This window comes from Bos javanicus, chromosome 3 (genome assembly GCF_032452875.1).
Source record: "Bos javanicus breed banteng chromosome 3, ARS-OSU_banteng_1.0, whole genome shotgun sequence".
Taxonomy (NCBI): Eukaryota; Metazoa; Chordata; class Mammalia; order Artiodactyla; family Bovidae; genus Bos; species Bos javanicus.
This window is the reverse complement of record NC_083870.1, coordinates 7,750,068-7,777,657: the sequence shown is the minus strand read 5'-3', so window position 1 is coordinate 7,777,657 and position 27,590 is coordinate 7,750,068. Positions and strand designations below refer to the sequence as shown.

The following is a 27,590-nucleotide window of genomic DNA, read 5'->3' as shown; positions in this document are numbered from 1 at the left end:
TAGAGAACCTGACCTTTTCAAATAAAGGAAGCACTTTATGGCTTCTCTTTGGCATGCACAGATTGCCAGCATCACTGCTCCTGCACTTGTTTGCCATTATTAAGTAAAATGAGGGTTACTTGAACACAAGCACTGCAGTATCGATACTGTGACAGTTGACCTGGTATCTGAGATGTCTGCAAAGTGACTTACCAGCGGGATACACTGAGCAAAGGGATAACTGACGTCTTTAAGGGTGGGACTGAGCAGGACAGTTCAAGATTTCATCATGCTACTCAGTGCGCAACTTAAAACAATAATTGTTTATTTCTGGTATGTTTCATATATTTTTATTTTTTTAGGCTGCACTGAGTCTGTTGCTGGGCTCAGATTTTCTCTAGTTGCAAAAAGCAAGGGCTACTCTCTGGTTGCCGTGTGCTGCCTTCTTCCTGCGGTGGCTTCTCTTATAGAGCGTAGGCTCTTGGTCTGCAGGCTGCAGTGGTTGCAGCCAGGAGCTCAGTAGTTGTGGCTCGCAGGCCCTAGAGGGAGCAGGCTTCAGCAGTTGAGCTTCCTGGACTAGGGATCAAACCTGTGTCCTCTGCATTGGCTTATCCACTGTACCATCAGGGAAGTCTGTGGTTACCCACAGGTAATTGAAACTGCAGAAAGCAATACCACAGATAAAGGGGGACTACTGTAATTTCTGGATAATAATAACTGATAAATTGTGAGGGGTGTAGCTGAACTTAACGTATTCAAAGTTTGTATTGTTTGAGAAGTAGGTAAAGATAATGACTATGTTTAGAGTGTTAAATTGATATTTTAAAGTTTTGAAGGGTAACCTCTAGCAAAATAGAATATATCATTGCTAAGTCTAGTGTATCGTGGAATGAGGTGGACAGATTCATTCCAAAAGATGGCATTAAGAGAGAAATAAACAGCTCAATTACGAAAGCACAAAATACTGTAGTAAAAATGAATCTAGAATATTTTCTGTAATCACAATGAGTGGAAATGTACTGAACTCTGCATTTAGAAAGCAAAGATTGTCAGACTGGATTGGGGAGAAAAGCAAAATTGGGCTTTATGCTGTTTATAAGAGAAACACCTAAAAGCATAAAGCTACAAAAAAGTAGGTGGTCAGAGGATGGAAAAAACAACTAGTAGTCAAAAGAAAGCCTAGCATCAGACACATATACTTTAAGGAGAAAAGCAGTGTTAGACTTAGTCACTACATGTTGATTTAAAGGTTTAGTTTACCAGGAAGATATTATAATTCTAAATTAGTATGTTCCCAGTAATATTCCTTGTAAACAATTACTGACAGACCTACAGGATAAAATTGACCTTCTGCTGCCATAGTGGGAAATTTTAGCATACCTCTCTCAATAATTCATCGACCACATAGATAAGAAAATCTGCAAAGATACAGAAGATTTGATTATTGCCATTATTAAATTTGATCTGGTGGCCATATGTATATACAACTGCATCTGTCAATACAGTTTTTCCAACCATATGTGAAAGTGTTAAAAAATTAATTTGTACTAGGCCATAAGGGAAATATCAGCAAATTTCAAAAATTAACATATGGAATATATTCACTGTCGGCAATTAAGCTGGAAATCAATAATAAAAAAGATGAAACTTAGAACTTCTAAACCACTAAAAATTAAAAGGCACAGTTCTAAATAACCCATAGATCAAAGAAGAAGTCATAACAAAATTTGATATTAAATTAGATATTAAAATGCTGTTTATCAGACTTTGTAGGAAGCACTATGCTGTGTGGGAAAAACAAATTGCAGAAAAATATTTAAAATATGATTATATGAAGTTCAAATCAGGAAAACTGTACATTATGTATGCATGTGCATATATGGTATAGCTATAAAGAAAAGCAAGGGAATTGTTATTTTTAGATTTAAGAATTGGCATTGAGCAAATTGAACTCACCCCTAGGCTAAGTATTTTTTTAATTAAAGGATAATTGCTTTCCAATGTTGTGTTGATATCTGCTGTACAAGAACCTGAATCAGCCATAAGTGTACATATTTCCCCTCCCTCTTGAACCTCCCGGCCCCACCCAGCCCACCGCTCTGGGTTGTCACAGAGCACCAGGTTGAGCTCCTGCGTCTCACAGCAAGTTCTTGCTGGCTTTCCCTTGATGTGTGGTAATATATGTTTCAGGGCTACTCTTTCAGTTGGTCCCGCCCTCTCCTTCCTCTGCTGTGTCCCAGGTCTGTTCTCCTGGTCTGTGTCTCTCTTCCTGCCCTGTAAATATGTTCATGAGTACCATTTTTCTGGAGAAGGCAATGGCACCCCACTCCAGTACTCTTGCCTGGAAAATCCCATGGATGGAGGAGCCTGGTGGGCTGCAGCCCATGGGGTCGCGAAGAGTCGGACATCACTGAGCAACTTCACTTTCACTTTTCACTTTCATGCATTGGAGAAGGAAATGGCAACCCACTCCAGTGTTCTTGCCTGGAGAATCCCAGGGACAGGGGAGCCTGGTGGGCTGCCATCTATGGGGTGGCACAGAGTCCGACACGACTGAAGCGACTTAGCAGCAGTAGCAGTAGCAGCAGCAGCAGTACCATTTTTCTAGATTCCATATGTATATGTGTGTTAATATATGATCTTTGTTTTTCTCTTTCTGACTTACTTCACTCTGTGTAACAGGCTCTCGGTTCACCCACCTAGGTTCAGCTGACACAAATTCATTCTTTCTTATGATTGAGCAATATCCTGTTGTGTGTATGTATCACAGCTTCTTGATCTGCTCATCTGTCAGTGGGTGTCTAGGTTGCTTCCGTGTCCTGGCTGTTGTCAGTAGTGCTGCAGTGAACACTGGGGGTATGTGTGTCTTTTTGAATAGTGGTTTCCTCAGGGTATATGCCCAGTAGTGGGATTGCTGGCTCATATGGTGGTTTTATTTCTAGTCTTCTAAGGAATCTCCACACTGTTCTCCATAGTGGCTGTATCAATTTACATTCCCACCAACACTGCAAGGGGGTTCCTTTGTCTGCACCTCCTCTCCAGCATTTATTGTTTGTAGGTTTTTGATAATGGCCATTCTGACCTGTGTGTGGTGATACCTCATTTTAGTTTTGATTTGCATTTCTCTGATAATGAATGATGTTAAGCAGCTTTTCATGTGTTTATTATTGGAGAAGGAAATGGCAGCCCACTTCAGTGTTCTTGCCTGGAGAATCCCAGGGATGGGGGAGCCTGGTGGGCTGCCGTCTATGGGGTCACACAGAATCGGACACGACTGAAGTGACTTAGCAGCAGCAGCATATGTCTATTGGCTATCTGTATATCTTCTTTGAGGAAATGTTTGTTTAGGTCTTCTGCCCATTTTTTGACTGGGTTCGGCTTAGTATTTCTTTTTAGTGTTCCCATATTATCCTGTATATATATAATAGAATGTATCACGTTTTACTGATTATTTGTTGGTCTGTCTGTCATCACTGTTATTGACTCCTTGAGTCCTTTCAGCCATGCTGCATGGCTTTCAGGATCTTAGTTCCCCAAATAGGAATTGAACCTGGACTCCTGCAGTGAGAGCTTCAAATCCTGACCACTGGACTGCCAGGAAATTCCCTCCTTTTTTTTTTTTAAAGAAATATACGTATATTCTCAGCATCTGTATTGTGCGTAGTACATTGTAGATACATGTTGCACTGAATTGTGAGGAAAGGTTTAATCATGGTGACAAAGTGGGAACGGCCTTCCAGGCAGAGGGAATATTCTGAATAAATGCTTGGAGAGGTGAAGGAAGATGGCTGTTACCTACAGTAAGCTGCAGTCAGGGATGGCTAGAGCTTACCTTGTTCTTATTTATTTTTATTATTAAAAAAATTTTACCTTGCTTTTAGATTGTGTTTGACATATTGTAGCTACTTGATAAATATTTGTTGGATGACAGTTGAGTGACTAAGTGAAATGAATGATTGAATGTGAATGAACGTAGGTTATATGGTAGAGAATGGTAAGCAGTTAGGCTGAAAGGGTGGACTGTGTCCAGGTCACATAGGCCATCATGCTCACAATGAAGGAGAACAGCATAAACAGTGACTAATGCAAGGATGTGTCATAGCAAGTACCAAGTAACTGGTGTATGTTGTGAGTGTTGTACTGAGAAGAGGGAAATAGATGGAGATAATTATTGTAAAGAAAGACTTTTACAGAGGAGAGTAAAATTAAAAATTTATAAGGAGAGAAGGAGAGATAAACATTCCAAGGGAAATGTATAATGCCTGACAGTAACCAAAGTATAATATAAAAGGTTCCACGGAAGTGGAAAAGAAGTTATCCCCCTTTTATGTTGATATATGGCAAAACGAATACAATATTGTAAAGTTAAAAAATAAAATTAAAAAAAATTAAAAAAAATTAAATAAAAATGGCAAAGAAATTTTTTTTAGCTAATTGATTTATTTTAATTGGAGGATAACTGCTTTCCAGTATTGTGGTGGTTTTTGCGATACATTGACGTGAATCACCCACAGGTACACATGTGTCCCCCCCACTATGCTGAACCCTCAAATCCTGGGCTTCTTACAATTGACTCTGTTTTCTTTATTTTTTCTGATTGTACATTTTCTAAGATACTTTACTTCTCATATCTGTTTTCTTTATCTCATTACTACCACTTCCTGTACTATAAATGTAGTTTCATCTAATCATTTTTCATACACTAAACCTTCTAACAGACACTGAGATTGGATAGGGTCTGGTATAATTGGTTATTATGTTTTAAATGTTATGAGGTTGAGGAAGAGATATTAATATTTTTGTTGTTAGGTAGAGGACTTGTCTTTAGGGTTCCCTCCTGTTGGGTCCCTACTTCCAAGGAGTAGTCAAAGATCATACCTGATGTTGTTCATACTGAAGACATAGTTTTTCATTGCTTCTCTATGCTGTGTTTCTATTTGACTCGGAAGTTTCATTGTTTTAAGTTTAACTTCATGACAGTTTTCGACATTAGGTAAGTTTAACTTGCTCCTCACCCCAAGGGTTGGTGTAAATCTCAGAGTTATACAAATATTCAGGAAATATAGTGAGGTGGGGAAAATGGGCAGTGTTCATTTTAGATACTTGTAAAAATACTTCTTCATGGAGGGAAGTTGAATTAATTTAAGAAACGAGGGGGAAATAAGGAAAGAGGGGAGGAAAATAGATAAATTTTGATAGAAAGAAAAGAATTTCTAGAAGGTTCTGTTAGCAAATAAAGTTTAACCAGCAACAAATTGTGCTAAAAATACTTCCTTCTTTGTAAAACAAAGTGATTAAGAGCTAGTTGGAAAAACATCAGTCTGAATGCTACTTGTAATTTGTTGTTTATTATTACCTTTATTATATTCTGAGTTTTCTTGACTCTTGAATGATGATAGGGCAACAGCTTTTATCATAGAAGTTTGTCTGATGTTTTGCTAATTTCCCTTTTCTCCTTAATAGTTTGGATGACTTTTTGTTAAATTCTCTCTATAGTGGTTTTCAACCTTGCCTGTACATAATCACTATGAAAATCTTAAAAAGACAGCTAACTGAGCCCTACCCCTAATGTATGGAATCTAATGAGATGGGTCTAAATCATTTCTTTTTAAATAAAGCATTTTTCTTTAGATAATCCTGAGGTGTGTCCAGGGTTGAAAACTACTGTGTATAATTTTATATTTCTTCCTTTCTATATATCGACCCCTATGGTGATTGTAAGCATGCTTACCCATTAAATTGGAAGATAATACATGTGAAAGAAATTTTTAAAAATCTCTGGATAGGCACTTGTATATTCCTAGGTTTGTTTTATATAATTGAGGAAATTTATGAACTTGTGTTTTGGAGAGAATAAGAGCCATGACAGAATCCTATAAGAGGAACTTCTTCCTGGCACATAGGACTGCAGTATATAGATTCCTTTGTTACTTCTTCCCCTTTCTACATATTTAAAAAGTCACTTTAACCATTCTCCTTTTCTGCAAATAATAAATAAGCATCCTTAGGAGGTTTTAAATATACTAAGTCTTAACCCTGATGCTGGGAAAGATTGAAGACAAGAGGAGAAGGGGGTGACAGAGGATGAGATGGTTGGATGGCATCACAGACTCAATGGACTTGAGTTTGAGCAAGCTCCGGGAGATGGTGAAGGACAGAATGGTGTAGCCTGGCATGCTGTGGTCCATGGGGTCGCAAAGAGTTGGACACGACTTAGCGACTGAACAACAACAAAATTAGCAAGTGTTTGAAATTGATAATACTTTTCCTTTGTCCAGGGTTAGGTGCTGTCCTCTCATAAGAACCATAATCTTTACAGTTTAAGACATCAGACTTGGGTGAGGAAGGCAAATCAAACTCCGTAGGGGCCAGCTGCTCTGTGGTTTCTTAAGAGACTATGTTATTAGGGAAAAGATCACCACAGAGAATACGGTATTGAATTTGAGTTGCCTGGAACTGGTTAGAAATAAAATGTCTCTAATTCCAGTATTCTCTGTTTGTCAGCTTTTCATTATTTTTATAGGAAGAGGGTCTAACTTTCCTATTTGAGATGAGCCTGTCTCCAAATCTGGCTTCAATTTTTCCCCTTATTCAGTTGCTGAGCACACTTTGCTGTATGATATCACTATTGGCTGTAGGTTAAAAGTTACTCTATAACTTATATGTCAGACTTCAAACCACCAAGTATACATGGTTTTGTTCAGCTAAACTTTAAAATGAAATCTAATTCAAGTTTTTGGCTAAAAGTACTTTCCACATTTATCAAAGTGACACATAAACTGAAGAAATACTATACATCTAAATACTAGGTGTTACTGACTCTGGGATTGCAGAGAGGTAGCGGACCTAACCGGAGAAGGCAATGGCACCCCACTCCAGTACTCTTGCCTGGAAAATCCTATGGACGGAGGAGTCTGGTAGGCTGCAGCCCATGGGATCGCTAAGAGTCGATTACGACTGAGCGACCTTACTTTCACTTTTCACTTTCATGCATTGGAGAAGGAAATGGCAACCCACTCCAGTGTTCTTGCCTGGGGAATCCCAGGGATGGTGGAGCCTGGTGGGCTGCTGTCTATGGGGTCACATAGAGTCGGACACGACTGAAGTGACTTAGCAGCAGCAGACCTAACTGGGGAAGGAAATGGCAACCCACTCCAGTATTCTTGGCTGGAGAATCCCATGGACAGAGGAGCCTAGTGGGCTACAGTCTGTGGGGTCGCAAAAATTTAGATATGACTGAAGTGACTTAGCCAGCCAGCCAGGAGACCTAAGATTAGTTCTTTTCCCAAGTGTCTAATTTATTCATGTTCTTCAAAAAAGAATCTGTGCAAAGTAATTGGTTCTCTTTTCTTCTAGTCCCTATAGGGTTTCACCCTTGAGTCTATAAACAGTGCAGAGTTTTGAGGGCATGGAAAATTCTATTGATGATTTTCTTTAGTTTTGGCTTTCTTGTGAGTTACATATAGAGAGACGAATAAGGAGTATTGCAATGGCTTTATAATGTATCACTTGGCTACCTTTCCCCTCAGACCTGACTCGTCATAGTGAAGGGAAAGCAGTTGAAATCAGAAAGGTACATTCTTTGCTAACTTCCTTTAATACCTTGAGTGAGTCAGTCACTGTGTCACTTTCAAAGATAAAAGGAGATCATGTGGTAACTTCTGCCGCTTCTATCTTGTGAGAGGGCGTCAGTGAGAGACTAGGGCAGATGCGAAAACTGTTAGAGTTTAAGTTGGTTACTTTGATATTTTCTTTAGTCTATAAATCTTAGTTTAATGTGAAACAAGGACCAGTAGCTGATTGTTTAAAATAGCTTTTTCAAACACCATTTTCAATACTGAGCTGTGCAAAACATAAATAATAGAGGGATACTTAGCTTTACTTTGTAATAAGTGAGGGTCTGGCTTAATATTAAGGTAGTATAAAATAACTTTGAAACTTTTGATTTTGCAAAATATATATGTAATTATTACATGTTGTTTCTAGGCAGTTTGCCTAGAAGTTTAATGTCTTATTTTCTCCAGATTTGACCTGTTCTGTCATTTCAGTAAACATTTGAAACTTATATTATAAGGTATAGTCTACAGATGGTTTTTGGCTCAGATGTTAAAGTGTCTGCCTACAATGTGGGAGACCCAGGTTTGATCCCTGGGTTGGGAAGATCCTTTGGAGAAGGAAATGGCAACCCACTCTAGTACTCTTGCCTGGTAAATCCCATGGACGGAGGACTGTGGTAGGCTACAGTCCATGAGGTCACAGAGAGTCAGACACGACTGAGCGACTTCACTTTCACTTCACGAATGGTTTTTAACTGAGTTATAGCTGGTGTAGCAAGAAGTGTGAGTGTGTGCTATGCATCTAGACTTCCTGGTGTCTGTGTGTCGTGAACATAAACTGGCACTGATATCTTATGTTACCAGTCAACTTATCACAACCCATGAACTCTGAGAAGCTACTACTGGGGAATCATGGATACTCTGTATGCTTTATGTGGCTTTCTGTCTGAACCCTTTTGGGCTTCCCTGTTGGCTCAGTGGTAAAGAATCCCCCTGCCAATACAGGAGACGTGAGTTTGATCCCTAGGTCAGGAAGATCCCCTGGAGAAGGAAATGGCAACCCATTCCAGTATTCTTGCCTGAGAAATCCCATGGACAGAAGGAGCCTGGCGGGCTACAGTTCATAAGGTCATAAAAGTGTCAGACACAACTTAGTGACTAAACAACAGCAACTCAACCCTTTTATTGGAATTCTCAATAAAGCAGCATTACTTACTTTAATTTTCCTTCCCCCCTTTTTTTGTATAATGTGAATTTGAAAATGAGAGATAAATGGAAATAAGATAGTTGGGAAAAAAGATGAGTACAAAAGTGAAGACAGTTTCAGAATAATCTGCCTGTTTGTTGATACCACCTGTGTTTGGTTGATAAAGGTAGCAGTTTTTTAAGTGTTTTGCTGTTGAGCTTTTATTTATCAAACATTTGCTGTGCAGCAAGTACTAATCTAAGCACTTTATATATTGAACTATAAGGTAAGTATTATTTTCTCCATTTTACATATGAGGAAACTGAAGTCATAGCTAACATTCGGCAGAGCTAGAATTCAGTTTGTATTTGGAGCCCTTGTGTTAATCATTAATAGAACAACAGCCATTTATGCAGAGAAAAAGATCCAATAATGTTACCCATTTCCCTAAAGCTTAAGATTGGATGTAAAAGGAGAAAATATTTATTTTATGGGTTGATGGGATTGATGGGACTATAACAGAAGAGATTGCACTGAAATTTATAGTCATTTAAGAAAGATTAGAGCATGCCTTTTTCAAGTGAGAGAATACAAAAGAGTTGTTCACACACAAACTTACTGTATTAAATATTGATTTATTGACTTCAGAAATTTAATAACTAGAGTGTATTAGTTATCAATTGCTGTGTAGCAAACCACCCCAAAACTTAAGAGCTTAAAACAACAACAGTCATTTACTTGGCTGAAACACCAGCAGTTTGGGAGGTGCTCACTAGAGACAGCAGTTGTTTGCTCCATGGAGTGTCAGCTGGGTTGACTCAGGGTGGAGGACCTGCTTGGAGATGGCTCACTCATCATAGCCAGCAGGTTGGTGCTGGCCTCAACCGGGACTGAGCCAGGGCTGTTGGCTAGGGGTCTCCTTCTTCCTTTAGCTGGACCGCTCCGCAAGCTGCTTGGCCTTTCTCAGAGTCTAGTGACTAGATTCCAAGAATGAGCACTGCCTGTTAGAAGAGTGCTTGCTTTATAATTGTTCGTTGAATGGATGAAAGAATCTCAGGTTGTCTTCTTGCTCTTGCCGGCTTGCTTGGCAAACTGCCGCTGTACGTATGTGTTTCTTCTCCAGGTCTGGTAATCCGTGGTTCTGAGAACTACTATTTAGAGGAATTTTTTTTTTTTTTTAATCTTGACTATTGATCTGTTGCTTCAAATTTCTGTTTCTAGTAAATTGCCCCCAGTTACTACAAGTCTGCAAAAATCATCTGCGAACCATTCAATAAACAGAGAAAAATAGCTTTTTTAAGATTTGGAGAACTCCCTTGAGAACTCCCTGTCTTTAGCCTCAGTTTCAATGAAAATTAACATAATTTCCTGTTCCTGCATCTGGAGATGGTATAATAATGAGTTCACCACCTGCTATTCTTGAGTTGTGCCTTAGTTTTCTCTAAAATAAAGATCTGGATTTTTTCTCCTGGCAAGAGGCAGAATGTTACATAAAATAACATTTGTTACTTAAGGGAAAAAAAAGAAATGCCTCCTGTGGGTTAGGCATTGTCTTAGAACAAAATACACATACAGGGACATACAGATAGTAAACATAATAAGTAAAATGATAGAAAAAAGGGATAAAATATAGTAGGGTAAACAGTTTTACAAGTGTGAGGGTGGTTATTGGAATTGTAGTTTTAAATAGTTGTCATTGTAAAGTAGATATTTGAACCAAGGCTTAAAAGTGATAATTATCCATATGGATGTTTGGGGAAAGAGCATTCCAGGCAGAGGGAACAAAGGTGTTAGGGTGGGAGTGTGCCTTGCATGTTCCAGGAAAAGCAAGGGGGTTGGTGTGGTTGGACTAAAGTGAAGGAGGGGGAGAGTAGTAGGGGATGGGGCCAGAGAGGTTAGGTACAGGGAGGGAATAAACTTAGCGAGGCCTTGGTCATTTTAAAGATTTGGGCTTTTACCATGATACAGATGGGGAGCCATCTGAAGGTTTTGAGCAGCGGAGTGACATAGTCATCTGACCTAGATTTTAAAACAATCACTCCAGTTGCTATGTTGAGGATAGCCTGAACCTTGGCAGGCAGGAAGACAAGCTGTGCCACTAACTGCTGTGTCATCTTCCTTTCTGATTTATAAGGCATGTTCTCATCCATCATATCATTTGAATCTTTGAAAACTGCTGTGAAGAGAGGAATTGGAGGCTCAGAGAAGTTAACCAACTTTCCCAGAATGACTCGGGGAGTCTCAGAGCCACATGTTGAATGCACATCTGTTGATTCCAAATTTTGTGTTCTTTCCACTATTCCAAATTAAAACCTAAGGATCTTCCCGCTCTTTCCAAATCCTAAAGTGATTTCAGTTTTTCATATGCAGTGTTCAGGGAGAGCAATAGCAGCAAATGGGTTTCTTTTGGGGATGGGAACTGTAAGATTCTTACCTGCTGAAATGGCTTGACTTTGAAATTGACCAGCTGGTACCATAAGGAAACAGGTTTGTGACGGGTAGTATAGATTTGGAGATGTGCCATTTTTTGTTGAGCTACTTGGTATGAAAATTGGGTATCTGAAATCATATCTTAATAATTAAGTTGGCTTCATAAGTGAAACAGTTGTTAGCTTTTAGAATTTCATAAATGAAAAAATAAAGTAACAGTTCTTATAATACTTTTTCCAGGCTTCTGGAGAAATTGAAGTTATTTATGTTTTATTAATCTGTGCTTTTCAGGCCCACTGACCCCCAGCATGAGCAGCGTTTGTCGGTGTAATGGTTATTCTGAGCCTTAAAACTTGTAACTCTTGCAGGGTAGCTTGTTTCTGGTCACAGAGACATAGAGACTTCTGTTTTTTAAAATATTTATTAGTTTATTTGAAAATACTGAATAGAATGTGATTTAAGCTAATTATGAAAAGTGTGATTAGATCACCCTATTTATATCATGAACTATAACAGTTAATCATTATACTAACTCTTATTGTGACTGAGTCATCTCCTTGTGTTTTGGGAAATTTTTTTCCAAAATTAACAAAAAGAGACACTGAATGATGCAAAAACACTCATGCCAAGCATCTGAAAGTTCATATCAACAACAATTTTCTCGTACTCTTTTGTACGTTTGGCTGTTTTGACTGTCAAATTCCTTCCTTCATATTTGTGTTGTCAAAGTTGTATGAAGACAGTCTTGTATTCTGCTAGTAAAATAAAGCTCCTTCATGTATTTCAAATATTAATAAAAACAAGGGAAATGTAAACTTACAGTTATTTAGATGGTTAGTTTCTGTAAGTCATTTCATAGTTTGAAGCATATATAGTTGTTTTGAGCTGAATTGGACAGTCAGCGTCTCTGTAATTTAGCTTAAGAGAAATTTCATTTTAAGACTTCAAAAAAATTTACAAGGACTTGGGGCCGAAAGACAACAACTACCAAAAATAAACAAGTGAAAAACTTTAAAAGCTTCTTTACAGAATTTCCTGATATATTGCCTTCAAAATACATTCAGGCCAAATGGATAGATAAGAAAATTGAGACTCATAGACTGTTTGGATGCTTTTTTATTTTTCTTCTTCTAGTCATTTTTAAAAATTTTATTTATTTTAATTGGAGGCTAATTACTTTACAGAATTGTGGTGGTTTTTTCATACATTGACATGAATCAGCCATGGGTGTACATGTGTCCACCCATCCTGGACCCCTCTCCCCCCTCTCCCCTCCTTCCCTCCCCCATCCCTCTGGGTTGTCCTGGAGCACTGGCTTTGAGTGCCCTGCTCCATGCATTGAACTTGCACTGGTCATCTGTTCCGCATATGGTAATACACATGTTTCAATGCTATTCTCTCAAATCATCCCACCCTCGCCTTCTCCCACATAGTCCAAAAGTTTGTTCTTTACATCTGAGTCTCTTTTGCTGTCTCACATATAGGGTCATTGTTACCGTCTTTCTAAATTCCATATATATGCGTTAATGTACTGTATTGGTGTTTCTCTTTCTGACTTACTTCACTCTGTATAATAGACTCCAGTTTCATCCACCACATTGGAACTGACTCTTTTTTATAGCTGAGTAATATTGCATTGTGTATATGTACCACAGCTGCCTTATCCATTCGTGTGCCAATGAACATCTAGGTTGCTTCAGTGTCCTAGCTATTATAAACAGTGCTGCAGTGAACATTGGGGTACATGTGTCTCTTTCCATTCTGGTTTCCTCGGTGTGTATGCCCAGCAGTGGGATTGCTGGGTCGTATGGCAGTTCTATTTCCAGTTTTTTAGGAATCTCCACACTGTTCTCCATAGTGGCTGTACTAGTTTGCATTCCCATCAATAGTGTAAGAGGGTTCCCTTTTCTCCACACCCTCTCCAGAATTTATTGTTTGTAGACTTTTTGATGGTAGCCATTCTGACCAGCATGAGATGGTACCTCATTGTGGTTTTGATTTGCATTTCTCTGATAATGAGTGATGTTGAGCATCTTTTCATGTATTTGTTAGCCTGGATATTTATTTTTTGCCTCTTCTCTGTCTTACTTCCTTGTTAAAAATGCTTTGTTGACTCTGTGTAATGAAAGTGTTGTGAAGATCATGTTTGTGGAGTCCATTGAATGAGATCTAAGTGAGCCCTCAGGCTAAAAAAGGGTAAAATTATTAAAGTTGTTATGGTTAAACATATATTTGTCATTACACTCTGATAATCATTTTCTCATGTGGGCAGTGGGAATAATAGTGATCACTTATGAGCCAAACCAATCAACATTAAAACTGATTTCTAGCAAGTGTAGCTGCTAAGTGATTATGACTGCTAAGTGATTACAGTCCAATAACAGATGGAATAAACTGAACTGATAGTTAAATGCAAGGCATTTCCTTGTGACAGTTATAAATTGTGACTTGAAATCCCAGTTTTCATAGTGGTAGTAAAATCATCTAAAGAACAATAATCAGTAGAAGAACTCTTTAAAAACTCCCAAGTACTGATGGTTATGAACTATTAATAATTTACTTTAGGGACTTCCCTGGTGGTCCAGTAACAGGGGGCCCAGGTGTGATCCTTGGTTGGGGAACTAGATCCCGCATGCCGCAACTAAAGACTCCACATGCTGGAAGTAAGACCCAGTGCAGCAAAATAAATAAAATAAATATAAACCTCTAAAAAATAACTTACTCTATTAATCATCCATAAACCACATACATCGTTTTTGATTGTGTCCTTCCACAGCCATTTCATCTAACTGCCCCATCCTTTTCCCCACACTGTTCACTTTTGTTGGATTTATTGTGAAAAACATGTAACTTTTAGGGAATTGAGGTAGGAAAGATGTTATGAGAAACCAGATTAGTTTAAAATAGTGGTTCTCAAACATTGACGTGTATCATGTGGACAGCTAGTTAAAACATAGATTGTTAGGCACCACTTCCAGGGTTTCTGGGTGCGTAGGACTGCAATGGGACCTGAGAGTTTGCATTTCTAACCAGTTATCAGGTGATGCTAATGCTGCTGGTCTGGGTACTGCACTTTGTGAGAGTCACTGTGCTAGAGGAAGGTGCCTTCTGATCCAGAAGGACTAACTGTGTTCGTTGCTAGCTGACAGTAGGATTCAGGGAAGGAAAAATGTAAAAGCTTCTCCTAGAAGCCATAGCAGCCACTTTAACTTAGCACTTACCTGTGAGAGCCTCACAAACAGCTTTAAGATCCCTAGCCAGGAAATAGGTAAAGCAGAGGAACGGTCCTAGCGTTCTGCTGTTTTTCTGGCAGTGATAGTCACCAAGTAGTCTAGATGGGTAGGGGACAAACGTGATATCAGTTTCTAAAAGAAAGAAGGTAGATTTCTCCCATTATACCAGGGAATTTAACATTAATCACATGGAAGATGTTGATACAGAAAGGGACAGGATAACTGGGAACCAAAATTAAAACAAGAATAAAACATACCAGTTTTGTTTCTTTTATTGAATAAATTGCTAGACTTACTGCTACTGTGGCAGGCGAGGCCACCCGTAAGTAATCTAGCCTTGCAGTACTCTTAGTCTCGTCTCTCCCTTCTCTCTTTGCGATGGTCCCTTTCCCTCCGTGCTTATACATGCACATGTCCACCCATATACCTTCTCCTGCTTTACTTGGAATTTCTCAAGCAAATCATACTCTCCTGTGACTGTGTCCTTTTTCATATTAGTCTGCATGAAATGCCTTTTCTCACTCCCATCCTCCTTTTCTACCTGTTTATTTACTGCTTGTCATTTAAAGATAACATCATGATCCTCTTGGTAAAGATCAAATGCCCTAGCTATATGCTTCTGTAACATTTGGCATTAACTGCTATTACACTGCTAATCCCTCTATTATCTTGTATCTGTATCCACCCCCCCAACATACACACACACAGAAACACTTATACACACTATATTTGGTTTTATCTTTGAGTCTTTAGTATCAAATATGATTCCTGGAACATAATAGGTGTCTAGAACATGTTGAATAAATGAGTGAGTCAATCAGTCATTCTGGGAAATGTCATCAACATAAGGCAGTGATGATGTTCTAATCCTGGACCCAAATCCTGGCTTCATGAATTACTCAGAGCATGTACATTTCTGACACCAATTCCAATGTGTGTTTTTCCACACCACCAAACAGTTCTCCTAAGGATTCTGATTATCCAGTTCCAAAGTATGGAGAGATTTTCCCCGTACCAACAAGCACGGACACCAGCTGGGTGTCCTACAATTCAGCTTAATTCTGATACAGCCAGTGTGGAGACAAGGTCAGATTCCACAGATTAGGGGCTCAGTCCTACAAGAGTTACCCTCTCCCGCTTCAGACATCAACTGCAAATCCAGGTTGTCACCTGTGCTTCTGGCCAGCCAGCTATAGAGCAGAGGATCCCACAATCCTCAGGTTCCTGTTTGTTTGCTGGAGTGGCTCACAGAAGTCAGAGAAACATTTTGCTTACTAGAATACCAGTTTATCATTAAAGGATATAACTCCGGAACAGCCAGGTAGAAGAGCTGCATGGGGCAAGGTATGGGGGAATGGACAGGGAGCTTCCATGACCTCTTCAAGCTCACCACTGGCTCTGAATGTTCACTAACCCAGATGCTCCCTGAATCCCTTCGTTTTGGGTTTTTATGGAGGCTTCATGACAGAGACATGGTTGATTAAGTCATTTGGCCATTGGTGATTGAACCTAATCTCTAGTCCCTTTCCCTTTCCTGGAGGTGGGGGTGCGAGTTGGGACTGAAAGTTCAAACTCTGTATTCTATGACTGATTCCTCTGGGGACTAACCCCCATCCTTAGGCAACCCAAGGGCCTTCCAGAGTCACCTCATTAACATAGCATATGGCACCTTTATGGGTCTCATCACTTGGGAAATTCTCAAGGATGTTAGGAGCTCTGGGCCAGAAAAATGTTGCCACCAAATATGTGTTTCTTTTTATAAATCACCATATCACAGCATGACCTTCTGCAAACTTTAAACTCTTTTGAGCCTCAACTTTCTTTGAGCTTTGATTCCTTAGTACGTAGAAGGTGCTCAGAAAATGGTAGCTGCTGTTATACTGCATTTGCATCTTAGGAGAATGTTTAACAGTCTTGTAATATCCCTATGGTCAAGACAGGGATTTTGGACTAGGAGATATTATGATTAATTCATAAGTGTTTTACTTATGTTTTTACAAACTTAGAAGGTGCTGCCTGGGAGCATGCTCCAGGGCTTAATTTCTTTTCTTTTTGATATCTTAACAACAGCTTAGCTGAGGATGTTGGTGGCATGTTGTTCCTTGCTTTGAAGGAGAATTTCTGTTGTTAATTAGGATCTGAAAAGTTCTTGAATGATATTTTAAAGGGAATTAACGTAAATTACTCAACTGGATCACAAAGCTCAGTTATGTAAATTCTAAATTGGAAGTGGGAGAAGAAGGGAAGGGAAGGGAGGGTAATAGTCCAGTCAGTTTGTAAGAAGAGTTGGAATTTTAATTAAACCAACTTCAATATAGAGTCTGATGTAACTGCCAAAAAAGCCTGTGTGATATTAGGCTGCATTGGTGGAAGAATAATATTTAGAACATGGGAAGGAATTACCCTGTTCCGTCCTGTAGTGGTCATACCACCTGAGAAGTGCTGTGGCCAGTTCTGGACATCATCTCTGAGAAGCATATTGAGGGGGGAGTGACCACATACGCTGAAGGAACCTAAGACTGTACTGTAAAGAGGAACATGCGGAAGAAACTACAGCCATGAAAAAGAAAGCCTGAAGTGAGGGCTGAGGGGTGTTAGGTTTCTTTGGATATTGGAAGAAGGCTTGCTTATTAGGTATGTTCTGAATACAGAGTCCAGAATTTGTACCAAGACTAGTGGTACTAGTTGAAACATTTTTAGTTAAAAAAAAAAAAAAAAGAGGACCCTATTGAAGTGAATTGCAGGGAGGGACACCCAGAATTTGCTCCTCTCCCAAACCCTGTTCCTTCCTAGGAGCTTTTAGCTCAACACTATCCAGTAGAAATAAAATGTGAGTGGGGTTCAGACCCAATTCTTAAATAGTTAGAGTGGTAGAGTTTCTCCTAGTCATTGGTGAAATTGACAGAGTACATCCACCAAACAGGAATGTTATTATGTGGATATTTCACAATTGCAATGGAGAGGTAGGTTGATAGGAGGTGAATAATTCTGTAAACTGGGGTAAGTTCTTTTTAAAAAAATAATTTCATTTATTTGTTTATTTTCGGCTGTGCTGGGTCTCTTGCCGGGCGGGCTTTTCTCTAGTTGCTGAGAGCGGAGGCTGCTCTCTAGCTGCGGCGCATGGGCTTCTCGTTGTGACGGCATGTCTCGTTGTGGAGCACAGGCTCTCAGGTGCCTGGGCTTCGGTTCCTGGGCTCAGTAGTTGTGGTGCCTGGGCTTAGTTGCTCTGCAGCATGTGGGATGTTCGCAGATCAGGGCTTGAACCTGTGTCTCCTGCGTAGCAGGTGGATTCTTTACCACTGAGCCACCAGGGAAGTCCTGAGGGGGAAGTGTTTACCTTTGATTTTGTTTAGGCTTACTTTCCTAGGTAGACGTTTTGGCATCACCCTTGAAAGGATTAAAAAGTAAACCCTTTTCCAAAATGTAAGGTTTGAAAAGAAAAAACACATTCTACAGTTATCATCACACTCTTCATTTGGCTTCCCTACAAAATTGTTTTTGTTTACTGCTTATCTCATGTTTTCTAAAATACTCACCAGGCTAAGTGTTCATAAGTTTAGTGGGGTATTCCACAGCCTTTTATCTCATTTGTAGCAGGGTTTATACTGTTCCTGACTACTCAGGTGAACATTCTTTCTGAAAGATACAGTTGTAACAAAATGGAGCCTCAGTTGTAGCAAAATTAGATTTTACACCATGACCATCATTAGATGGTAACCCCTGAAGAGTCTGTAGTGTGCCCGCGCGCGCCACAGCACATCCTGTGAGAAACACTGGATGATGGTGACTCCAGGAAGGAAGGATTGCAGAGAATGGGGGATATAGCAAGGCATCAGGAAGAGACTCTACAGTGATGTGCATGCTTTTCCTTCCACCTAACATCCCTTTCTCCAAATCTGGAGGCAAAGTACTCCACCCGAAAGAACTCCTTTTCTCTTAGAATCTCGGGGCCCTTAACTGTGACCCTCTCATCAGCCTTATTTCCTTCCTACGCTTCATCCCTCTAAATAGAATCTGGTATCCCTTCTTTTGTGCTTCCCTAGGGAAATTCCCTTTGTGTTGAATTTCAAGAAGATTTTGACTAGTATAAGTTATATATGTGGCACTGTAAAATTAAACACACAAGATATCATATCGATGAGCCAGGTTTCTAAGCCCTTGATTAGTTAGTTGAAAGTGTTAAATAACTATTGCAATAATACATATCTATGTTTGCCCCAGATACATACAGAAAGATTTAGGAAGAGTGAAGAGAAAGGAGTAAATCAACATTTAAAAAATTTCTGTTAACTTTATTTGATAGCCTGCCTTCTGGGATGGTGAAAATCTAGTGAATTTGATTGTTGATAAAGAGAATAATTCCTGTTTTATTTGAAGTATTTCTTCTTTGAAAACATCAATCTGAAGCATCGAGGAAGACTTCTTATTCTAGTTATTATCTGAGTTTGGAATTTGTTTATATGTACATTGGACCTATTTTTACTTTATATATATGTGTATATTCACATGCTAAGTCACTCAGTTGTGTCCAACTCTTTGCGACCCCATGGAGTGTACCCCCCAGGCTCCTTTGTCCATGGAGTTCTCCAGGCGAGAATACTGGAGTGGGTTGCCATGTCCTTCTCCAGGGATATATTCATAGTTTAAAGCATATAGAATACTGACTTTTTAAAACAGTTTATAAATAATGTACTTCTATAGTTAGAAAAATTATTTTCAAAATTGTTTTTCATGTATGTATAGGATGCCAAGCTAGGGATTTGACCATATCAGTAAGCTGTTTTGACTTACCTCTATACCTAATATTCTTGCTGTGTGTACAGAATTCTGATTTGCTTCAGAGCTACACGTAGCATGTGTATGTATGACAAATTTTTTTTCAATTATTTGCTAACATTTTAACATTTTCAGCATGTTGGAACAAGATTCCAAGAGAATGAATCCTAGTGTGAACCCTACAAATCAAAGGAGGCATCTTCTAGGATTTTCTGCTAAAGAGGAGCAAGACACATCGGATGACATCATCCAGAAAAAGAGCTACAGGTTAGATTTATATCTAAATTGTTTATACACAATTTCAACTAGTAGAGCAAACAAGTTACAAGGATGTTCATAAATTTTACCAAGATCAGTTCTAAGGGTAAATTTCCTTTTTAAAAACTGTCCCAGTTTTAGAATTCTTGTAGAGCTGGGACCTTAAAATCTCGGTTTGTGTGTACTACTATATGCGTTGAAACACATACATTATATATTACACATGGTATATTGTTTGTAGTGCTTTAGTATAGTTATTTTACTGTCACATGTTTATATATATATAGTGTAATATTTGTTACTGTATCATCTGTGATGGATATGATTTGGTGGAATGATATGGCTGAATCCATTTGCAGTTATTAGATAAAATCATTTATACTTGTTTATTGTGATTTTTATTGAATCTCTTTTTCTTGTTATAATTTAATTCTGTCTTCATAAATTTCCATATAGCTTGGAAGTAGTAAAGACAACTGTATGAAAACATAATTTTTACCTATGGCAAGTAGAAGAAGGTTATAGTGGCCCTTTTCAAAAATGTTTTTGATAAACATTTCCGTGTGATTTATAATTTTTATTAGAGTCAAGTGGAGCTAGGTCCTTGAATTACAAGGCAAAGGGAGGTTATAGTGTGTCAACCATGGCACAGAATAATGCTTGAAAATCATTAAAGATTTGATTACTCTTAACTCTCTAAGGTTTCACAGGCCAAAGGCCATAGGGGAATCATTCTTCTGATTTTTACTCTGTTACACCCATACCACTTAATGAGAGTATTACCATAGTCCTTCAGGCTTGTCTTCATTCAGTCTTCCTGGAAAAAAACGCTAGTATTCACTTTTTTTAAGAATCTTCAGTGTGCAAAATACTGCGCTAAATATGGCAGATGATCCAAAGAATTCTATGGTAGTAACTGTAATGCAACATAGAATGTGATAGATGTTGGAAAACCTAACATTTCCTGCCTTTTTTTTACATGCCCAAATTAGCCATACTTCTGAAATACTGATCTTAGTGATTGTATAAGTCTCCCTGAACATTGCTGGAGTTTAATAGTAATAGTATTTTTAATTTGCTAAATGATTTTTCCAAGTTAGCCCTGCATATGCTGTAATTTTGAGTTCTGTTGTTGTCTATGTAAGATCCAGCAAAAGTTACATTTTTCATAGATAGCCTTTGGATTTATGAGAGTTGAGAGTACGCCACTTATGTTTTATAGCTTGTTGCTAAAAATAGAATGGAATTAGACACCTGAAATTACTGTTCAGGTAAGCGTTATAAAAATATTTTGTATTTTTCACAAACTACAATAAATAAAAGCTTTCAGTTACTTGTCCATGTTAGAGTAAGATAATATGGTGGTTCGTGGAAAGCACAGTCCTTTGATCGTATTAGCTCTAACTAGAGGTCTGAATGACTTTTAGGCTGTAATTTATCAGCTTTCAAAATAATTCGTGAAGTGCAAGCCATCTCTCTGTCCTTGACCCAGAGCCTCCACTGGTCTTAATAAAAAATGGAAATGATTATTGATTCTTGGTTGTATGCAAGTCTCTATCGGAATACCTAAGATTATTATTAAGCCATTTGGTAGATTTAGGTGTTCGCCCATTAATTTGATATTCTTTCTTTTATTATTTTATATACTAAATAACAGATACCAAAAAATGTTTGTGAAACGTTTGAAAGCACCAAGTATGAATTTGTTTTAAACTGATTTTTAGGTGGTTTATTTATACTCAGCCATAACATTTGTGTGTGTGTGTTTTAATGCAGCTTACTTTATGTTAATGTTTCATTTTTTCAGGAGAGTTATGACAACTGGTTCAAATAAAAAAGGAGTAGATTCTAATCTCGTAATTTATAATATTACATTTGTCTATCATTTAATAATTAACTGCATATATTTTTTCAGTCTTAGAAATGTGTGGTATATAAGATGACCATGTAATCTGTCAACCAAACCGAGAGACTTTTAATAATGAAAACTAGTACTAGCGTCAGTCAGTTCAGTCGCTCAGTTGTGTCCAACTCTTTGCGACCCCATGGACTGCAGCACACCAGGCCTCCCTGTCCATCACCATCCATCTGGAGCTTGCTCAACTCATGTCCATCGAGTCGGTCATGCCATCCAACCATCTCATCCTCTGTCGTCCCCTTCTCCTCCTGCCCTCAGTCTTTCCCAGCATCAGGCTCTTTTCTAATGAGTCACTTCTTTGCATCAGGTGGCCAAAGAATTGGAGCTTCAGCTACTAGTACTATTGTACGAGTGTAATAATTATGTCAGCATGTCAGGTATAAATCAGGACTTCTTAGATGAAGGCATCAACTTCTAAGGCATCAGCCAGAACCAGTATTTATTCCAGAAATTCTCATTAGCTGTAGCTCCTTAAGACTGCCCTTTATTGCAGTGATTTATTTATTGAAATTTTCTCTATTGGTATGGAGTGGTTTGCAGGCAGTCTGGAACTCTGACCATCTCAGGAGTAGTGTGGATATCATTGTTTCCAGATTGCATGTTGGCTTATGTTCTCCCTTTTTTTTCCTCTTCAATTCCACCTAGTCCCTTTCCTCGGAGAAGGCAATGGCACCCCACTCCATTACTCTTGCCTGGAAAATCCCATGGATGGAGAAGCCTGGTGGGCTGCAGCCCGTGGGGTCGCGAAGAGTCGGACATCACTGAGCAACTTCACTTTCACTTTTCACTTTCATGCATTGGAGAAGGAAATGGCAACCCACTCCAGTGTTCTTGCCTGGAGAATCCCAGGGACGGGGGAGCCTGGTGGGCTGTCGTCTATGGGGTCGCACAGAGTCGGACACGACTGAAGTGACTTAGCAGCAGCAGCAGCAGCAGTCCCTTTCCTGATATAATATTTCTCCTATCAGATTTTTTGTTTCCTTTTCCAAAGAATATTTTTGGCTGATAGAACAAAGCCAGTCAGCACAGATGTGCAGAAATCATTACCAGAGTTTATCACATGGAAATAAAATTATAAATCAGATTTATAGTTTCAAAAGTAGTTCAAGACTTTTTTGATGAACTTGACTTCAGTGTTTGTATTTTTGTGAGTATTCAGACCTGATTTTAAAATAACACATATATAAAGATCTTTGGTCTTAGTAGGTGGTTTTTTTTTTTTTTTTTTTTTTAGTGTGGTAAACAGCCTCTGGCTTCTTAAAAGCATTCAGAATTTACCAAGTGCAAGGCAGAGTTTTTTTCTTCTCCCTCAACAGTTAATTTGAGCTGATTTCTTTTTGTGTGTGCGTTCATTACCTGTGTACCACAATCGCTGTTTTATTCTGAATAACAACCCCCGTAGGCAGAAGAAAGGGCATCAAGAATGTTTCTGGTACAGCTGCAGGAAAGAATGGTGTATATACCCTCTGCTGTTGCTTTTTCCCACTTGTATGTGGCATAGTTAGAAGTCTTTAAGTTTTATCTAAAGTTAGTTTTCCACACTGCAAAAATTATTTTTGTCAAGGTGGCCACTGATTTCAGCATTGTCAGTCCAGTGAAAACTCTCTATCTTGATCTTTCCTCAGCATTTGGCTGTATAGATCACTCCTTCTTGAAGTATTCTCCTTTAGTATTGCTGCAGTTTTGTTTCCTCTGTTTTCATTGGCTCTGCTTCATCTTTGTAGGCTCCTCTTCTATCCAAATCCTAACGTATAGAACTGTGAGCTTTTTTTCCCTTTATGCCATAATTTAGCACACAGTCCATTTCTGTATATCGCGATGACTCTCTTTGATTTCCTGCCCAGACTTCTGAGTCTCCAAAGTCATATATCCAGTAGTTCCTTCACTTCTCTTAACATTTCGAACTTAACACCTGCGCAGTGAAACTCTAGGTCCTTTTCCATACTCAGGTTCCACCCGCTTCTGTACAGCACGCTTCGTCGTTTCTGTTGCTCAAGCCAGAAACCCTGGTTCCTCCCTTTCAACAAGTGCTATTGATATTCTTTCCAAACATTATCTTGAATTGGTTCATTTTTTATCTTCACTGCCACCACCTTAGTCATAGTATCTTCAGCTCTTGCCCAGATTGCTGTTGATCTCTCCTGAGAGAGAATTTACCAAGCGCAAGGCAGAGTGGTCTTCCACTCTGACTGGTCTCCCAGCTTCCCCTTTTGCCTCCATCAAAACTGGTTTTGGTACAATAGCAAGGGATACATATAAATTAAAAATATATCACTTCTCTACCTAATGCCTTTTTGTGGCTTCTTATTACATTTAGTAATTCCTTATCATGATTGGTCTCCATCTTACCAAACATCTTGTGCCTCCCTCACTTGCTTATAATTTTCCGCTGGTGAGTTTTCCTTAATTCCATAAAGCCTCCCTTTTCCCACCTACCTCTATCTAGAACACTCTTCCCCCAGTTTTTATAGGTTTGGCTTCTTGCCATCCTCTACGCCTTGTCTTAAATACCTTCTCCTTTTCGGACCATTTTATCTGAAGTAGGCATTGTCATTTGGTTTTCTATCTCAACCATATGTTTTTTCATAGCTCTTACCTCAGTTTGGATTTGTTCTCTGTGTTTGTTTTCTTGTATTTGGTCCATCTTCTCCATCAAGATCATGGAGGATTGGACTTCATTTCCCTGTTCCCTGTTGGAATTCCATCACCTAGCACAGTATCTGGCATATAGTTGGTTTTCAAAAATATCTATTGTTGATTGAAAAGCACAAATCTAGCCATGTCCAATTTTGTGTTTTTCTTTTTGAATTTTTATAAATCTAGTTTTCTAAATCCAGAGTATTGTATATAAAGAAATTCAAGACAGAATTCAGATTTCTTAGTAAGAAAGGTTAAAATAGCAGACTGACGGGAATAAATAGCTATAATATCCTCAACTCAGATTAGGATCTGATTAGGATTTTCAACCCACATTTTGCTCACTACATCACACCCCGGATATGAATTCACATGATATAGATCACTGTGATGATTAGGAAAGTATATTTTTTAAAGCTAATGGAATAACTGGTTAATGTCAGTCAGGTGTTTTATTAGGGATTCCTCCCTGATTCTAATATTTAACTTTTCAAGGCTTTTACTTTTCTCCTGCCAAGTATTTTATGCTTTTCCTTTCCCCTCCCACACACAGATTTTTTTAAAAAATTATTTTTAATTCGAGGATAATTGTTTTACAATATTGTATTGGTTTCTTCCATACAACAGCATGAAGCAGCCGTAAGTATATATATGTCTCCCTCTTGAACCTCCCCCTGCCCCCTCCAGCCTCCCCCACCCTCCAGGCTGTCACAGAGAACCGTGTTGAGCTCCCCGTGTGGCATAGCCACTTCCCGTTAGCTGTCTATTTCACATATCGCACTGTACATGTCTCAGTGCTGCTCTCTCAGTTTGTCCTATCCGCTCCTTCCCCCGCTGTGTCCAGAGTCTGTTTTCTACCCTGTAAAGAGGTTCATCAGTACTGGTTTTTTCTAGATTCCATACATATGCATTAATACATGATATTTATTTTTCTATTTCTGACTCACGTCACTGTATAACAGGCTCTAGATTTATCCACTTCACTAGGACTGACCGAAACATGTTCCTTTTTATGGCTGAGTGATATTTTATTGTATATATATGCCACAACGTCTTTGTCTGTTCATCTGTCAGTGGACATCTAGGTTGCTTCCATGTGCTGGCTATTGCAAATAGTGCTGTAATGAACACTGGGATATATACACAGACACTCTTTTAAGGAGACTGTTCAGTTCTCTTATCACAGTGTTGAGAATGAGCACAAACTTCAGTCCTGGTTACATAATACTTCACTGTCGGTCGTAAGTCTTTCCTGTCCATCAGTGGGTCTTTCCCCCAGTTTAGCTTCTCACTGTGTTACCCCTCGTGTTCCAGCATCACTGAGGATGCCTTCAGTTCATTGAAGACGTGAACTGTGTGTTATCATTATATCTCTAGTTTTAAGTACTTAATAATTGGGCAGTAAATGTGAACTACCGTGATAATCTCTTTAGAAAATTGCAAAATGATGTTTGTGCTATATGGTATATATTTCCCCCCATTTTAAATCACATTCACTTCTTGCTTGCAGTATCTTCTATTCAAAATATTTACAAAAATGTTTTTATGGAAGTACAGAAGTGTAGTTGATTTACAGTATTGTGTTAGTGCTGTGTGTACACACACACATTCCTTTTTAACATTCTTTTCCATTATGATTTATCGTAGGATACTGAATATAGTTCTCTGCTGTATAGGAGGACTGTACTGGTTTATATTTTTATTTTCATGAAAACAATACTAGCAATGACTTTCTTATAGCAGACTTCCTCTTAGGAATACAAGACACAAGGCAACACATTTTGTACATTTATGTTTCAGATATGACCATTCTGTTTCAAATGACAAAGCCCTGATGGTGCTAACTGAAGAACCATTACTCTATATTCCTCCGCCTCCCTGTCAGCCCCTGATAAACACAACAGAATCTCTCAGGTGAGTGTTGTCAATTGTTACAGATATGGCTGATTGGGTTCCTGTGCTTAGCTGTGGAACCTAGACAGATATTAATTCAGATTAACCAAATACCTGAGAAAACTCTGAATTATTTCTTGCATAACCATAGGCAGGCATATCAATTGTTCAGTTTCCCCACCAACCTGATAAAGGGGGTATTGGGTCTATTTTATGTGATTATATGGGAGTTGTATGCTTAAATATGTCTTATTTGAAAACTAAAGAATGATATTAATATAAAAATTCAGGGTAAGTGTTAGATTTGTAGGTGGTAACATTCATATTGGAAGGTACCTTTTCAAATTAGGAAGGTAGTAATTTGAAGATATGTGATTCTGGAATCACTTTCACATTAGTGTATTTTTCTTTATTTACTCTTCCCTTGAATTTTTTTTCCTGTGATTTTTGGATCCTATCTACACACCTTAAAAACTGCTTCAGTTTTTTTGTGTGTGTGTGTGGTATGTAGTAATCAACTGTAGAAAACTGAGTATAGTCTGATATCTCCACAACTGCTTTAAAAAGTAAGAAAAATAAAGGGAAGTTATATTTGAACTGGGCTTAAAAATTTTTTTTTTCAGTTTTGGAAAATTTGGATTATAGTGCCTTAAAAATTCTCTTCCTGAGCAGTTGATTGCTTCTTTTTCTTCTCCCCAAACAGCATGCGTTTCAAAGGCCTTGATGCGTCCATCTGTGGTTAGGAGCCCTATGACTTGTTCTTTGCTCTCCAGTATTTGTGTGTACATAGTCCAAGAGCAGAAACAGAAATACTTTGTGGAAAAACTTTTGCATTTAGTATTTATGTTTGGCAGGTATTTAGCTATGATTTTCTTTGAACTTTGAACTCATGATTGAGGAGACTACTATATAAAAATGCAAGTCATTAAAAACAACTAACATTAAGTGTCTTCGCTTTCTTAAGTCAAAAGAATATTGAATCATTAGGCATTTGGAATGCTCTTTGGAACCTCAGAACATGATTAAATTCCTTTCCAATCAGGTGAAACATCTGTTTCTATGAAATATGTTTAATCAATTAAGCTGTTTTATAGGTTAAATCATGAACTTCGAGGATGGGTTCATAGGCACGAAGTGGAAAGGACCAAGTCAAGAAGAATGACGAATAATCAACAGAAAACTCGTATTCTTCAGGTTTGTTTCTGCTTGTCTTTAACAACATTTCGCATATTTGTGGGCTTCCTTGGTGGCTGAGATAGTAAAGAATCTGCCTGCAATACAGGAGACCCAGGCTCAGTCCTTGGGTTGGGACGATCCCCTCGAGAAGGAAATGGCAACCCACTCCAGTATCTTGCTGGGAGAATTCCGTGAACAGAGGAGCCTGGCAGGCCACAGTCCATGGGGTCGCTAAGAGTCAGACCCTACTGAGCTACTAACACTTTGACGATTAAGACTCTCACTTTCACTTGGCATACTTGTTAGAAGGCTTCCTGCAGGTGGGTTGCTGTCTTCCCTGGATAACTTGGGAAGCTTGAACTGTAACCACTTCCTGCTGCCTCCTGCTGCTACTGGTGCAGCTGTCAAGGCCACTGAAGCCCTCCTCCCAGGTTTCACAACACTCATTTAGGTTTTATAGTGCTAGTGCTTCCTATTCAGGCATGGTGCTTTTTCCTGCTCTGTCTCTCAAATTTGCTTTCAAGTCTGGAGTTGCTATGCATGGGTCT

At 38.7% G+C, this 27,590-nt stretch overlaps 1 protein-coding gene across 2 annotated transcripts in view; it reads left to right on the top strand.

The window, feature by feature from the left end:
• The window catches only part of ATF6 (activating transcription factor 6), a 234,191-nt gene that overhangs the window by 58,197 nt on the left and 148,404 nt on the right, over nt 1–27,590 (top strand). For both annotated transcript variants that reach the window (XM_061400334.1, XM_061400327.1), the window contains exons 10-12: nt 19,296–19,427; nt 25,774–25,887; nt 26,961–27,060. In XM_061400334.1, the coding sequence (XP_061256318.1) occupies nt 19,296–19,427; nt 25,774–25,887; nt 26,961–27,060 (346 nt within the window). The remainder of the gene's footprint in view (nt 1–19,295; nt 19,428–25,773; nt 25,888–26,960; nt 27,061–27,590) is intronic.